Genomic DNA, 17,355 nt, shown 5'->3' with positions numbered 1-17,355 from the left:
AGGCCGCTGATTGGCCTCATTGGTCCATAGAAGAAGCCCTGGGGTACCATGAGACCCACAACTGTGGGAGACACCGGGACAGGTGAGTATTATTTTACTTTTTTCACCTTTTCCGGCCTCTTGACAGAAAATTGTATATCCTAGACAACCCCTTTAAAGCACAGGCCTCAGTGGTCCCTGAGGCCAAGGACTCACAGACTCCAAGGGGGCACCGGATGCTACGAGCACGCCCTGGAGAGGTGAGAGAAGGTGAGTACAACTGTTTACTAGGCTTCCACACTTCCACTTATTATACTCCAGGTTCTGAAGAGATTGCAGAGTATAATAATAGCACTTCCAACTAGGGTTGAGCAATCGAGAAAGATCAGATCCCGATCGGCAATCGAGAAAATATCGGATTTTGACATTTCAAGATCGGATCAACCCTATAAGTGACTTTTCCCACAGAGAAGCATTGACTGGGGTTGAGGGATCGGGAAAGATTGGATCCCGATTGGGGATTGAGCAAATTTCACGATCGGGATCGGCTGGAAAATGATCGGAAATCAGATTTTAAAATCGATCCTGAAATCTCAAGATCGGCTCAACCCCACTTCGAACAAATCTGTGGACTGAACTATCCAGAACCAAAACTAAACGAACCTTCAGAGCTTCACCTATCCCGTGTCAGTATTAAAAAACGTAAAGTGGCTGTGTGAATTCTCCCATGATCCTTAAGAGTATTATTGTAATGAAACATCTTCCACATTCTCATCACGAAAACGCTTTCTCTCCTGTGTGAATTCTCTCGTGTTTAACAAGATTCGATTTTTCACTAAAACTTTTCCCGCACTCTGAACATGAATAAGGCTTCTCCCCCGTGTGGCTTCTCCGATGTCTAACAAGATGTGATTTATGTGTAAAACATTTCACGCACTCTGAACAGGCATATGGCTTCTCTCCTGTGTGAATTCTCTGATGTTCCCGAAGCTTGAAGTTAGTGATAAAACACTTCCCACATTCTGAACATGAGAATGGCTTCTCCCCCGTGTGAATTCTCTCGTGTTTAACCAAATTTGATTTTGATGTAAAACAGTTCCCACATTCCGAACATGAGAATGGCTTCTCCCCCGTGTGGCTTCTCTCATGTTGGTCAAAGCTTGATTTATACGTGAAGCATTTCCCACATTCGGAGCAGCAGTATGGCTTCCCACCCGTGTGAATTCGTATGTGTGCAAAGAGATCTGAACTTTTTGTAAATTGTTTGCCACAGTCACCGCATTGAAACCATTGACCCCCTTTGGGGCCTGTACTGGTGGTTACAATCTGTGATTGGTCAGGAGAAGGATCGGTGTGGTTGGGGGTATAATACAGGAGATCTGATTGGTGAAGTCCTGGCTGTACATCGAGCGGGATGATATCTTCCTCTTCTACTTTATACTTTATGATATCTCCACCGTCTTCCTTATACTTTATATCTTCAGATTTCACTCTTTTCTTTAGATCTTCAGCGTCTTCTTTATAGTTTATTAGATCTTCATTTTCTACTTTACAATTTAGCGATAACATGAAATTTTCCTCAGAATTCTTATGGGAATTTTCTGTTAAGAAAAAAAAAATTGTGATTTTTTTATTTTTTTAAGCTATAATGTAGAGCAATACATCGAAGAATGGAGAAACGAAATACATAACTCCAAGAAACTCACCGTGTACCAGTCATTGCAAAGGGACTACACCATGGCCACCTACCTGGAGAGAATACACCACCCCAAACACAGACAGACCCTGAGCCGGTACAGACTGAGCGCCCACAACCTAGAGATAGAGACGGGGCGACACAAGCAGTCCTAAAAGCAGACTGTGCCAACACTGCGGCCAAGAGATCCTAGAAGACGAGGCCCATTTCCTTCTACATTGCACCAAAATGTGACGGCCATCTACTACCAAAGACTCTCTGCCCACATCCCAGATGAGAAGAGGAAACTCTACATCTTACTGGGAGAAGAGGAGTTCACTGTCACCAGACAAGAGGAAGATGAAACCCCAAAGACTATCAAACCCCCCCCCAAAGACCTTTAAGCCCCACCACCCACCTACTCCACGCCCACCCATACCCACACGTCCCAAACAAGAACAACAAGACCCCAAAGACACACGAACCCCCAAACCACACACCCCACGCCCATCCCCACCTCCTTCTCACACCCCCAACAACTCTTTGCTTTGGGTCGGCGAGGGGAGAGCCTTGGGCGGACTGATAGCCGCTTACGGTCAACTCTCACGACCTTGGCAAGACCTGGTTCGGGCCTTCCTTCCTCCACCCTTTTTGCGCTCTCTCGCGGACCCTTTAGACTCGTCCTAATTAGCGCTGCTTTGGCGCCGGTGAGCCCCAGGAGGCGGGTGGCCGGTCAGAGTGGGCCCCCCCTAACCCAGGAGTACATAACCAGTAATGAGTGTTGATAACCCCTTAGGAGGGCAGAAGATAAGGCCTCGAGAACAAGTCCTCAGAAACGGTTATCTGAACGGGACACAGCAGCCTGCACTGTATGAAAAAAGTGTCAAAATGGTTGAGAATTTTTTAAGCAAAAAATCTGTTAGGAAGATTCTTAGCCCATAATAGGTGCAATGTACCAATAATAAAACTTTTTCCCCTGAAGGCGTACATATTATAGGTCTATACTACTAGATGTTGATCTCCTTGAGGTCTGAGTCACCACCTTGACCTCTTTCGTGGAGATTTTTTGCAGTGAAGCAGGGCACTTTATCTTTCGGGAATATACCATTGCCATTAGGGGGCACCACCGCCATGATGTTGTACACGTCACAGTAACATCCATATAATGCCAGGACACAAGATTACCAGCAGAACATTCTCTCCTTACCTGGTGATGTATGAGGTTGGTGGTCCTCCATCATGACATCCTTGTACAGATCCTTGTGTTCTTCTAAATACTCCCACTCCTCCATGGAGAAATAGACAGTGACGTCCTGACACCTTATAGGAACCTGACAACACAATGATACGGTCATCACCCCGACCACTCCAGTAGGGTTACCATGTAAGTTCCCGACATTCCCAGCAGGGTCACCTCTCCGGTCAGCTGCTCAGTGATCTTGTTGGTCAGCTCTAGGATCTTCTGCTCATGTATCTGGGAGTGAAGTTGAGGCTCCATGATGGGGCTCGGGGTCCATCCTCCTAATTCATAGATATGCGAACTGTCACTCAATGTCTTCTTGACTACTGTATAATCCTGGGTATGGAGAGAGACAATTAAGACCGCCATACACATGGGGAAAAAAAAAACACAATTTTGGCCAAACTCACTGATATATGGGGACCTACTGACTTTCTCTTGACAGCTTACTGGGGTAAAAAAGGGGCTGTATAAGTTGAATTTCAATACCCAATCCTTTGTGAGCACCTTGCTGGTCCCTCTTAACACACCAGAACTGCTGCTCAGCCAATCAATGGTTGAGTTGAGTCACCAATGTGGCCAGTGATTGGCTGAGAGGTCATTTCCTGTGTGTCTACAGGAAGCAGGAAGTAGAGACCAGCAGGGAACCAGTGAAATATCAGAAAGAGAAGATTGGGGATTATTCAAAAAATTTAATCCATTTGTATATGCAGGCGGAAAGAAGGGAAAGGGGGACATGATGGATATCTGGACACGTGTTACAGGAGATAGAGACCTAAACACAAAAACTAGGGGCACAAGCTAAAATCAGTATCAGAAACATTGTCGGGAAATATAATTTTACCTAGTGTATATGTAATTGACCATGTTGGGGTTGCCCTCATTTTTTTCCCATGACTTGGAGGGTCTCGGAGAACGTGTTATACAGGACTCTGGATCCTTCCTATCACTTCCCTATATTCCACTTGTTACATAATACAATAAGAACCCTAGAAATATAGAAGAGGTCACCTCCCCGGTCAGCAGGCTGATGATCTCCAAGGTGAGGTTTAATATTCTTCTGGTGATCTCATTCCTGTTCTTGGCCATCTTTGGTGGGTCGTTGAGGAGAAGGATCATTGTAGAAGACAATATGAGTAGACTGGATCAACTGGAGGGATCTCGTACTGCCGGAACCTACGAGAAAAGGAGCGGCTGTAAATCATACAGAGGTCAAATATATCAGGAATTAAAGGGGTTTTCCAGGAATTTTTGTTTTCGTTATAGCCTATCCTTTGGAGTAGGGGGGCCTATCCGTGAGTAGGGGGGCCCAAAAGCAGTTTCGGACATGGATCAGGTGTTCAGGGGCACATCCGATCTCCTGAACCAGACTGTGTTGTACATGGCCAAAAGAGGTTACTGTGCCTCAATGGGAGTTGCGCTGCAGTAATGTTATCGGCCCACTATTCGGGGCAAGGAACCGATTACTTCCAACTCTGAGCAATGTGTAATACAGACCCCGGACAAATCCTGTGCAGCTGATCCACGCAGGGACCATCTGTCAGTCCTCCATTGATAAGATATTTATGGTCAATCCTAAGGTCAGGACATAACTAAAAAAATTTGTGTAAACCCCTTTAAGGCCGACGGCAACCCGAGCAGGGTCAAAACTGGACCAGCCATGGGATCTCTAAGCGAATCCTTGGAAATCTGCTTCCATACTTGTCAGATATTTTCCATATTAAGTGCAATTGACATCATGTGAACTAGGGTTGAGCGATCGGGATCGGGAAAGATCGGATCCCGATCGGTGATTGAGCAAATTTCACGATCATGATCGGGATCGACTGGAAAATGATCGAAAATCGGATTTTAAAAACGATCCTGAAATCTCAAGATCGGCTCAACTCTAACGTGAAGATATCCTAAAAATTATGTAACCTCCTTTTTCTCGCCAATCAGTTGTGCCCTATCTAGGTGGCCCGATACTTCCTAGATGGCCACCGGGAAGGATCGATAGGCTACTTGGCATACCACTCCAGCCGCCGAAATCCCAAACGTTACCAGCGAAAGTCTGCTCCAGCTCCGCTGTGGGACCTCAGATGACGTCAGCTCTTTCAGGTGGCCTCCAATAGGTTCGCGTCACATGCGGGGCAGGGCAATCTACACTGTGCGCTACAGAGGGGGCGGAGCTATAGACGCACAAGCCGGCCGCCGAGCGACAGGAAGAAGATGGCTTCGCGCATGTGGAGGACAGAGCAGGCAGCCATCGGTGGAGCCCGCCGCCCGGCCTGGAGAAGTAAGTCGTCTGGGGCTCCGGGGGTGGGAAACCGAAGGAGTGACTGGGACACACTTCCCCAAGCTCCCGTCTTCCCCTAGCACGGCATGCATGGCCTGCAGACTGCAGACCCTATGCACACCATCACACTAGGTGTACGGAGGGTGGGGAGGAGGAGGCCGAGGCTTGGGGGTGGGGAGGGGTGTCCGTGATCGCGGAGGTCGTGGGTTTACTGTAAAGGAGGTCGCAGCAGGGGGGGGGGGGTTGTAAAGGGGCTGGGGTCGCGGGGGGGGGGGCCAGGTTGTGCAGGGGGTGCAAAGGGGGCCAGCACCGGGGTAGCAGGTGGGGGGGGGGGGAAGGGGGCCAGAGTCGCAGGAGAGGAAAGAGGACCGGGGTTGTAGAGGAGGGGTGGCGGAAAGGGAACCCGGGTTGCTTGGGTGGTGGAAAGGGGGCCGAGGTTGCGGGGGATGGTGGAAAGGGGGTCGGGGGAGAGGGGTTGGAAAAGGGACGCAATGGGGGGGCCAGAGCCCGTGCTGCAGGTGGATCGCGCAAAGCGGGAACGCTGCTGCAGACGAAGTCGCGGGTACTGCTAGTGTATCATACTTCATCAATTTGTCACCAGTCGCGTCGCCCCATAAAATTCTTTATTTTATGACATTTACAAACTTCTCCCCAATAAATGCGAATGTATTTTTTATGATTTTTCCACTGCCCCTTGTAAATCCGGCATCAGCCCTATTGAATCGTGACTTTTTGCTGCAGGTTTGGTTATAGCCATGACAAATCTGCAACAAAATCCACATGTAACGTGTGAATTCGGCAACAGATGTTCATGATGTCGATTTATAAAAATCTTACAGATTCATCACAATTACGAAAATTGCACCAAAAAAAAAAAAAAAAGAAATAAAATCACATAAACACAGGCTAGCTTAAGGCTGTATTCACACGCTGCAAATTTGTTCAGATTTCTTTTTTCTGTTTGTTGCAATTTCTCAGCAAAATAATGCAACATAAGACAAGTGTGAACGTAGCCTAACAGGGATTACTTACTGATGACATACACAACAGCAGACAAACACCTGTCCAGGATCTGCTCTGCATCTGTGATATAGGATTAGATCAAGGACCCGTCGTGACGTCACTGATCTGTGATGATGTCATGGTCATGTGATCAGTACAGGAGAGGGTGGAGCTTAGCAGAGCAGTATATAATAGGTTGTGTGTAAAGGACCTGTGATGATGTCACGTGACGAGTCACTGGAGGGGAAGGAGTTCAGCTGTGGAGGAGAGGCTTCAGCTGTCACACCGCCATACCCAGGGCTTAGATACGTGTGAGGCGCAGAACCCCTGACCACCGACAGCTGCTTTCGGACTATTAGGCCAAGTGTACACGTGATGAATGACACAACAAGATCACAATGTCAGGGTGCAGAATCCACGACTACACATACGTGAACCTCAGCAGGGCGCAGAATTTAGTTTTATTGTTTTCTTCAACTGCATTTTTTTCAAATAAATTTTGTTTTTTTCCAAATTTGTAAAGTAAACAAAAAAAACATTCACTATAGAAAAGTACGGTAAAGTTATCGAGCAGATGAGTAACAACTAAGAGAGCGACCGACAGGGAAGATGGCGGGAAGGAACCGTAAGGAAGTCCATGTCCAGGAGGCAGCGAGAAGATGGAGATTGTCAGGTGGACGTGACCTGGTACAGGGTTTGCATTTGGACTACGTGCAAAATGGAGTTGGTTACATGGCTGTTGGTACTGGGGGCTCAGAAGGGGAGGCAAGGGAACAGTGAGGGGTAGTTCTTTGGATGGTAGGTGTCAGTGTCATGGAGGGCACTAGGTGTGGGGTAATTTAAGATACAGCAGGTGAAGGACAATTTATACATCACAGGATAAAGCAAAACCCACCCACCGATCCCTTAACGTAAGTTGTAATGTTGTATTTTGTAAGGTGGGATTGCGGCACTTTGCACACATGGGGGCGGTATGTATGGTGTAACTCCCGACCTTCAAAGGCCTGAAAGAGGGATAAGATGTACAGCGCACTATGCACACCATGGCAAATGTAGCTCTGGCCACTTCCAATTTGACTCTGCAGATTCCCATTAATAAAACTGATATGGTATGTCCCACATTATAATGTCCCCCACAAATTGCTCCTACAGTAAAGTCACCATCCAGCCACCACCATAATGTCCCCCTCCAGCTGACTCTATAGTATAATGTCCCCCTCCAGCTGACTCTATAGTATAATGCCCCCCTCCAGCTGACTCTATAGTATATTGTCCTACTCCAGCTGACTCTATAGTATAATGTCCCCCTCCAGCTGACTCTATAGTATAATGTCCCCCTCCAGCTGACTCTATAGTATAATGCCCCCCTCCAGCTGACTCTATAGTATAATGTTTCCCCCAGCTGACTCTATAGTATAATGTCCCCCTCCAGCTGACTCTATAGTATAATGTCCCCCTCCAGCTGACTCTATAGTATAATGCCCCCCTCCAGCTGACTCTATAGTATATTGTCCTACTCCAGCTGACTCTATAGTATAATGTCCCCCTCCAGCTGACTCTATAGTATAATGTCCCCCTCCAGCTGACTCTATAGTATAATGCCCCCCTCCAGCTGACTCTATAGTATAATGTTTCCCCCAGCTGACTCTATAGTATAATGCCCCCCTCCAGCTGACTCTATAGTATAATGTCCCCCTCCAGCTGACTCTATAGTATAATGTCCCCCTCCAGCTGACTCTATAGTATAATGCCCCCCTCCAGCTGACTCTATAGTATAATGCCCCCCTCCAGCTGACTCTATAGTATAATGCCCCCCTCCAGCTGACTCTATAGTATAATGTTCCCCCAGCTGACTCTATAGTATAATGTCCTCCTCCAGCTGACTCTATAGTATAATGTCCCCTTCCAGCTGACTCTATAGTATAATGTCCCCTCCAACTGACTCTATAGTATAATGCCCCCCTCCAGCTGCTTCCACAGTATTACGTCCCTCTTCTGGTTGCTCACAGTGTCAAACAAAAATAAAAAACACTATTACTCTCCTCGCCCCATTTCCCTGCTGTTATTCTGTTTACGGTCCAGAGTTGTCAGGGAGCTGCCGATGCAATGTAAGTGACATCACCATGTTGTACCTACAGCTCCTAGAGCAGAGACAGCAGTAACATGGAGATACAAGGAGCAAATGGCTCCTGCTTCATCATTGTCTGCAACTCATCTGTGTCCTCTGGATACAGATGAGTTGAAGCTGGGACATACCAACTGGTACTGTCCTGTTGAATCCAGGATGGTTGGGTGGTATGTGCATGGGCAACAGCAAGATAACCATACACTTCACAGCAGGGTTTTTCATCTGTTGAAAAGCACAAGATACATGGCTGCTCCCATGTTCAGACATACACTCACCGGCCACTTTATTAGGTACACCATGCTAGTAACAGGTTGGACCCCCTTTTGCCTTCAGAACTGCCTCAATTCTTCGTGGCATAGATTCAACAAGGTGCTGGAAGCATTCCTCAGAGATTTTGGTCCATATTGACATGATGGCATCACACAGTTGCCGCAGATTTGTCGGCTGCACATCCATGATGCGAATCTCCCGTTCCACCACATCCCAAAGATGCTCCTCTATTGGATTGAGATCTGGTGACTGTGGAGGCCATTGGAGTACAGTGAACTCATTGTCATGTTCAAGAAACCAGTCTGAGATGATTCCAGCTTTATGACATGGCATTGCATTATCCTGCTGAAAGTAGCCATCAGATGTTGGGGACATTGTGGTCATAAAGGGATGGACATGGTCAGCAACAATACTCAGGTAGGCTTTGGCGTTGCAACGATGCTCAATTGGTACCAAGGGGCCCAAAGAGTGCCAAGAAAATATTCCCCACACCATGACACCACCACCACCAGCCTGAACCGTTACCGATACAAGGCAGGATGGATCCATGCTTTCATGTTGTTGACGCCAAATTCTGACCCTACCATCCGAATGTCGCAGCAGAAATCGAGACTCATCAGACCAGGCAACGTTTTTCCAATCTTCAATTGTCCAATTTCGATGAGCTTGTGCAAATTGTAGCCTCAGTTTCCTGTTCTTAGCTGAAAGGAGTGGCACCCGGTGTGGTCTTCTGCTGCTGTAGCCCATCTGTAGCCTCAAAGTTGGACGTACTGTGCGGCGTTCAGAGATGCTCTTCTGGCTACCTTGGTTGTAACGGGTGGCTATTTGAGTCACTGTTGCCTTTCTATCAGCTCAAACCAGTCTGGCCATTCTCCTCTGACCTCTGGCATCAACAACGCATTTCCGCCCCCCACAGAACTGCCGCTCACTGGATGTTTTTTCTTTTTCAGACCATTCTCTGTAAAAAAAGATGCGGGTCCGCAACACTGAGGTACGTATAAAATAAGTTTTATTCCATCAGATTAAAAATAGGTCGGAGTGACCATCCAGACAGAGCGCTGGTTACATAGACAAGTGCAAAAAGACTAGAAAAAGTGAAGAAACAACATGCTGCCACAGGTCTGACGCGTTTCGGGGTTAAATATGCCCCTTAATCATAGCCCTACCAGTCAGTATTCATTCCAAGTATAAATAGCTACAGAGTCATACATAGCTCACCACCCACTTCAATCTTATTGGATCTAAGTTCAATTATATGCAATAATACACACCTGATGCTATACATCGCGTCCTATTCAAAGATGCAAGATTTGTCTAGGACAATAAAGATTTGTTCAAACTTTAACTATTGCCGATATGTTGTATATACATATTCTTAACAAAATATAATGTTCTTAATCGAATGTTAGTATTTAAAACCGATACACTAAAGTAATGCTACTGAAATACTAGATCGCAGAACTAATGTACCAGTATCATCTCATGCCGTTGCACAGTCACGTGTCGCACAATCTTACCATATTTTTATATGGTCACGTGACCCGCCATATCCAATCAGAAGCGTCACGTGACCACAACTGTCCAATAAGGATTGGATGTTTTATTAATCATGTATACCAGCAAGATACCATGTAAAGTACAAATCCACACGAACCGACCCCCATCTACCACTAAACAGTGGACGAAGAGGAGCAGGTAAGTGGAATTAATGGTTTAGTTGTTAAAACCAATATGTGATAATGTATAGCCTCAACCTAAAGAAAACTGTTAGTACGTTGACAAAATGTTAAGCGCAATGTCATGTCAATATCCCAAAACTATTTCACCGACTATACGGGTTAGAGATGTATAAATACTCCACAAATGTTGTAAAAACAACCATATGAAACCAAATGTGAAATAGGTGAATATCGATGATGGCTAGTGGGTATTATCGCACCCTTTAAACCGCATGTAAACCGCAAGGGATCTGAACTAACACCAAGATCTTAAAACATATTTAAAAGAAACAAAACAGAAAAGGAATTATGGCTCTGAAAGTATTACCGATATGTACTTAGAAATCAATAAATTAAAGCAAGGTCCGTTTTGATGTTCATCCCAAAAGGGAAACGGCATCCAAACCTGAGTATCCAAAGAGCCTCTTTTTTGAGTAGTATTTTTTTCCTATTACCACCCCTAGGGTTCTCAGGTATTCGTTCTATACCCCAAAATTGTAGAGATTTGACGGAGCCTTTATGTACTCTGGCAAAATGCCTTGAGGCCCCTGATATATTATCAGAATCCAATTTTTTACAATCTCTGACATGCTCTAACAGTCTAACTTTTACCGGACGTGATATACTGCCAACATAGTCTAAATTACAATCTAGACATTTAATACAATATATCAAATAGTCAGAGTTGCAGTCCATAACAGATTTATAACGGACTTGAAAATCAGTGACAAAACTACAGAGGGTTTTTGTGTTCGTCGTGTACTGACAACTCCTACATTTTAAATGCCCACACTTGAAAAAACCATAGTCTGAGGTGGGTGTAATATGTTCAGGGGAAATAACATCCAAGAAACTGGGTGACAGTTCGTTACCCAATGTTATACCCCTCCTAGGAACAAAATGTACTTCAGACTTTAGTATATTTTTGACTATCGGGTCTGTTTCTAAAATGGCTAAATTTTTTTGAATGATTCTCCTAATTTCACCAAATTCAGGACTGAATTTTGTTGAAAAAGTAATAGGCGTAACGTCAGTATCAACCCTAGTTTTTTGAGAAAACAAACTGTTAGAGCATGTCAGAGATTGTAAAAAATTGGATTCTGATAATATATCAGGGGCCTCAAGGCATTTTGCCAGAGTACATAAAGGCTCCGTCTAGAGATGAGCGAGTACTGTTCGGATCAGCCGATCCGAACAGCACGCACGCATTGAAATGAATGGACGTAGCCGGCACGCGAGGGGTTAAGCGGCTGGCGGGCGTCAAAGCGGAAGTACCAGGTGCATCCATTCATTTCAATGCGTGCGTGCTGTTCGGATCGGCTGATCCGAACAGTACTCGCTCATCTCTAGCTCCGTCAAATCTCTACAATTTTGGGGTATAGAACGAATACCTGAGAACCCTAGGGGTGGTAATAGGAAAAAAATACTACTCAAAAAAGAGGCTCTTTGGATACTCAGGTTTGGATGCCGTTTCCCTTTTGGGATGAACATCAAAACGGACCTTGCTTTAATTTATTGATTTCTAAGTACATATCGGTAATACTTTCAGAGCCATAATTCCTTTTCTGTTTTGTTTCTTTTAAATATGTTTTAAGATCTTGGTGTTAGTTCAGATCCCTTGCGGTTTACATGCGGTTTAAAGGGTGCGATAATACCCACTAGCCATCATCGATATTCACCTATTTCACATTTGGTTTCATATGGTTGTTTTTACAACATTTGTGGAGTATTTATACATCTCTAACCCGTATAGTCGGTGAAATAGTTTTGGGATATTGACATGACATTGCGCTTAACATTTTGTCAACGTACTAACAGTTTTCTTTAGGTTGAGGCTATACATTATCACATATTGGTTTTAACAACTAAACCATTAATTCCACTTACCTGCTCCTCTTCGTCCACTGTTTAGTGGTAGATGGGGGTCGGTTCGTGTGGATTTGTACTTTACATGGTATCTTGCTGGTATACATGATTAATAAAACATCCAATCCTTATTGGACAGTTGTGGTCACGTGACGCTTCTGATTGGATATGGCGGGTCACGTGACCATATAAAAATATGGTAAGATTGTGCGACACGTGACTGTGCAACGGCATGAGATGATACTGGTACATTAGTTCTGCGATCTAGTATTTCAGTAGCATTACTTTAGTGTATCGGTTTTAAATACTAACATTCGATTAAGAACATTATATTTTGTTAAGAATATGTATATACAACATATCGGCAATAGTTAAAGTTTGAACAAATCTTTATTGTCCTAGACAAATCTTGCATCTTTGAATAGGACGCGATGTATAGCATCAGGTGTGTATTATTGCATATAATTGAACTTAGATCCAATAAGATTGAAGTGGGTGGTGAGCTATGTATGACTCTGTAGCTATTTATACTTGGAATGAATACTGACTGGTAGGGCTATGATTAAGGGGCATATTTAACCCCGAAACGCGTCAGACCTGTGGCAGCATGTTGTTTCTTCACTTTTTCTAGTCTTTTTGCACTTGTCTATGTAACCAGCGCTCTGTCTGGATGGTCACTCCGACCTATTTTTAATCTGATGGAATAAAACTTATTTTATACGTACCTCAGTGTTGCGGACCCGCATCTTTTTTGTATGTCATTGGAAACACTGCTCCGTGGAGTCGGGAGGAAGGGTTGTGCACCTAGGCAACGTTATATGGACTTAACGGATATTTCTTCTGAAGGGTGAGCTTACCTTGACAATTTTTTGTTTTGCATTCTCTGTAAACCCTAGAGATGGTTGTGCGTGAAAATCCCAGTAGATCAGCAGTTTCTGAAATACTCAGACCAGCCCTTCTGGCACCAACAACCATGCCACGTTCAAAGGCACTCAAATCACCTTTCTTCCCCATACTGATGCTCGGTTTGAACTGCAGGAGATTGTCTTGACCATGTCTACATGCCGAAATGCACTGAGTTGCCGCCATGTGATTGGCTGATTAGAAATTAAGTGTTAACGAGCAGTTGGACAGGTGTACCTAATAAAGTGGCCGGTGAGTGTACATGGGCAACCAAGAAAGTTGATCAGGGTGTACAGTGCCTGCTTGGGGGGGAGGGGTTAATGAAGGTGCATTGTTGGCTCCTAGTCTGTGGACGGGCTAGTGGGCAGTTGTGCCCAGGCCCACAGTCTGAAGTGCCACAATCAGTATGGTGTGGTTAAAGAATGGCTAAAATTACACACAAAAAAAATTGCCACCATACTGTCCTTATAGAACTGTGTATAAACAGTGATCCCAAAACATGGGGGGCACCTCTCCACAAAACGGCCCAGAGGGTGAAATCCCTTAAAGGGATTGTCCAGGATATATTGTTTTTAACAAGAAGGTCAGGGAAGGTGAAGGAAAAAAAAAAACCCTACCTATACTCGGTCCACTCCTGGGGTCTTGTTCCAGTGGAAGTACTCACTGCACGTAACTCTAAGGACAATCAGGTGCCTCAGGAAAGAACACAGGACGTCACAGGTGATGTATGCGAGTGACATCCTGTTTCCTTTCCCTAGGATACTGATTGTCCTTAATGGTTACGTGCAGCGAGGACTTCCACGGGAAGAAGCACCATTAGGTCCAAATTTCCCCGATGTTGAGTACAAAAAATACAAAAATCGTAAGGAAAACCAAAACGAAAACCGGAGAGGTCTTCAACTTACTGTAAATTGAAAGAACAGAAGACAGAACAGAAGACAATCTCTTTTCAGGGAAGAACATAAGAAGGACATCTTCCAAGATGACTAGATCAAGCTAGATTAAAGTTGACTTCATTTTATTAGACTTTGCCAAGAGTGTACAACTAAGAATGTGTCCACCTTGACAACACCTGTCCTAACTTTTTTAGGTGGAGCCCAATTGTACGTCAGGACTACAGGGAAAAATCATGGTCATGGTAAGTAAAAAGTTGTATCAACGTTCCTGATCTGAGTCCTTCAGAACCTTTATAGATACCTAAGAGTCTGGAAAGAGAAGATGGCCAAACATCTGCACGTCAGTCATTCCACTGTCCATCTACAAATGGAGATTTCCTTTCTCTGGTGGTTTCTTCATACTGGACTTGAGGGTTTCCCGGGTCATATGATTGCAACCAGCCACACCTCCTCTACCGTTTTCACCGCTAGTTACCTGTACTATGACTGGTTGATGCCATATCAAAAGTCATTACCTGTTAAATCAGGAGAGGAAGGAGGAAGTGGAATGGCCCAAGGGACTGGTTTCGATCCTATGACCTGGGGTCAGAACCAGAATGGAACCGCCAAGTCCAGCATGAAGAGACCCAACAAAGCAAGGAAGTATACTTAATTCCCCTAACAACTCCTCACAGGTGGGGGGACTCCCAAAAGACTCCCTTTAAACCAGGCTTCCATCGCATGGTACCAATTCAGCTCTACTCTCTCCAACTCAACCCTGTTTTGGACCTTAGGGCGGGTTCACACGGAGTATTGTGGCTCGTCATTTGGTACGTACACGCTGCGGGATCTTTTGCGGGCCGTATACGCTCCCATTGTTTTCAATGGGAGCCGGTACCGTACACGCGGCGCTATTTTGCGGCCGCCGCAAAATCACGGCTGCAAAATAGCGTTGCGTGTACGGTACCGGCTCCCATTGAAAACAATGGGAGCGTATACGGCCCGCAAAAGATCCCGCAGCGTGTACGTACCAAATGACGAGCCACAATACTCCGTGTGAACCCGGCCTTATAGTGCCACTTTGGCTATTTGGCACCTCGACTGATGCCATTTTGATCAATTGGAAAAATGTATATACTGTCTATGGCAAAGATAGTCAGTGTACAGATCAACCCTGGACCAAGGCCTACATCCTCTCCATATGGTATAATGCTATATTAGTGCACAGTATAAAGCATCTTAGCGACCCCCCTACTCCATCTATTGTCAGTGGACCTTTACTAAACGTAGTTGTGGCTTGTTTTTATGTGAATTCCCTGATTTTTCACGTAGAGGACATCAAAATTACTTTGCTCCAGTGTGAATTCTCTTGTGCTCCCCAAGATAAACTTTAGTTAAAAGAAAAAAAAAACAGACAGTTCCCACATTCAGTTCATAAAACCAGCTTCTTTACTGTGTGAATTCTTTCATGTTTAACAAGTTTTGATTTATCTCTGAAACATTTCCCACATTCGAGACATGAATATGGCTTCTCACCCGTGTGAATTCTCTCATGGTTTACAAGATACGATTTTTTCGTAAAGGTTTTCCAGCATACTGAACATACAAATGGCCTCTCCCCGGTGTGAATTTTCACATGATAAATAAGATTGGAATTATTTGTAAAACTTTTCCCGCATTCTGAACATGAATATGGCTTCTCTCCTGTGTGAATTCTCTGATGTTCCCTAAGCTTGAATTTAGGAATATAACATTTCTCGCACTCCGAACACGAAAACTGCTTCTCTTTAGTGTGAATCCTTTCATGTGTAACAAGAGTAGATTTCATCTTAAAACGTTTCCCACATACTGAACACGAATGCGGCCTCTCCCTTGTGTGAATTCTCTCATGTCCAACAAGATCTGATTTTGCCGTAAAGGATTTGCCGCATTCTAAACAAGAATGTGGCCTCTCACCTGTGTGAATTCTCTGATGTTTAACCAGAACAGATTTCAGCCTAAAACATCTCCCACATTCTGAACATGAATATGGCTTCTCTCCTGTGTGAATCTCCTCATGTTTAAGGAGAACGGATTTCAACTTAAAAGATCTACCACATTTTGAACACACAAATGGCCTCTCCCCTGTGTGAATTCTCTCATGTTTCACCAGATTTGATTTTGTTATAAAACATTTCCCACATTCTGAACACGAATACGGCCTCTCCCCTGTGTGAATTCTCGCATGGGCAGCAAGATTTGATTTCTTTAGAAAACATTTCCCACATTCTGAACAAGCGTGTGGCTGCTCTCCTGTGTGAATTTTTTGATGTTGGACCATAACTGACTTCAGCCTAAAACATTTCCCACATTCTGGACATGAATATGGCTTCTCTCCCGTGTGAATCTTCTGATGTTTTAGAAGAACCGATTTTAATATGAAGCATCTCCCACATTTTGAACACAAATATGGCTTCTCTCCAGCGTGAGTTCTCTCATGTTTACCCAGATTTGATTTTGAGATAAAACTTTTCCCACATTCTGAACATGAATATGGCTTCTCCCCCGTGTGACTTCTCTCATGTTGATCAAGGCCTGATTTGTAAGGAAAGCATTTCCCACATTGTGAACAACGGTGCGGATTCCTAACCATGTGAATTTTTCTGTGGGCAAAAAGAGCTGATTTTTTTTTAAACTGTTTTCCACATTCACCACATTGAAACTTTTTAACCCCTTTACGACTGAAACCCTCACTTGTGGTAACAGTCCAAGACTGGTTAGAAGGGTCTTCGAGACTAGGGGGATTAAATGACAGATCTATACTGTCAAATCCTGGATGTTCTCCTGAAGAAAACTGCAAGGTACCCTCATCTTCTACTTTATAGTTTATAACTTCATCTGCATTATGACTTATGATCTCTTCATCTTCTTCTTTATAGTTTATATCTTCTTCTTCTACTTTACAGTATATATCTTCATCTACTTTATGACTTAAGATCTCTTCATCTTCTTCTTTATAGAATATATCTTCATCTGTTTTATGACTTATCATCCTCTACTTTACGACTTAAGATATCATCATCTTCAACTTTACAGTATATAACTTCATCTGCTTTATGCCTCCTGACATCTTCATCTTCTCCTTCCTCATTTCGCAATAGTCTTTCCTCAGAATTCTTACTGAAATTCTCTGTTAGGAATAAAAAAAACTATTTTGTGGTTTTATTTTTAAGACAAAGTTGAGAATTGTATAATATTCCTTTTAGGCTGAATACACACCTGCTGTTTTTGATGCAGTTTGAAGTGCATTTTTTTTTTCATTCCATTTGAAACCACTTGTGACTTTAGACAAGAAACTACCTCAAAATGTGCAGGTGTGAACCGTTCCCTATAAAAGCTTAGTATTACACTTTAAAGGATTTCTACCATTAAAACCTCCTTT

At 44.1% G+C, this 17,355-nt stretch overlaps 1 protein-coding gene across 1 annotated transcript; it reads right to left on the bottom strand.

The window, feature by feature from the left end:
- Positions 1-431: 431 nt before the first annotated feature.
- LOC142196105 (uncharacterized) lies at positions 432-17,049 on the bottom strand. Its single transcript, XM_075266321.1, has 3 exons — positions 15,388-17,049; position 15,108; positions 432-1,277 (listed from the first exon to the last, which is right to left on the bottom strand). Exons 1-3 carry the CDS (start codon positions 16,963-16,965, stop codon positions 754-756), a joined length of 2,103 nt encoding a protein of 700 aa, XP_075122422.1. The 5' UTR covers positions 16,966-17,049; the 3' UTR covers positions 432-753.
- Positions 17,050-17,355: the final 306 nt, after the last annotated feature.

This window comes from Leptodactylus fuscus, chromosome 2, assembly GCF_031893055.1.
Source record: "Leptodactylus fuscus isolate aLepFus1 chromosome 2, aLepFus1.hap2, whole genome shotgun sequence".
NCBI classification, from domain to species: domain Eukaryota; kingdom Metazoa; phylum Chordata; class Amphibia; order Anura; family Leptodactylidae; genus Leptodactylus; species Leptodactylus fuscus.
The sequence above is the reverse complement of the archived record's forward strand: the minus strand, read 5'-3'. Positions and strand labels throughout refer to the sequence as shown.

What these genes read in the sequence shown, in the direction of transcription:
- LOC142196105 (XM_075266321.1), bottom strand. Translation starts at nt 16,965, where the DNA reads ATGATAAGTCATAAAACAGATGAAGATATATTCTATAAAGAAGAAGAT.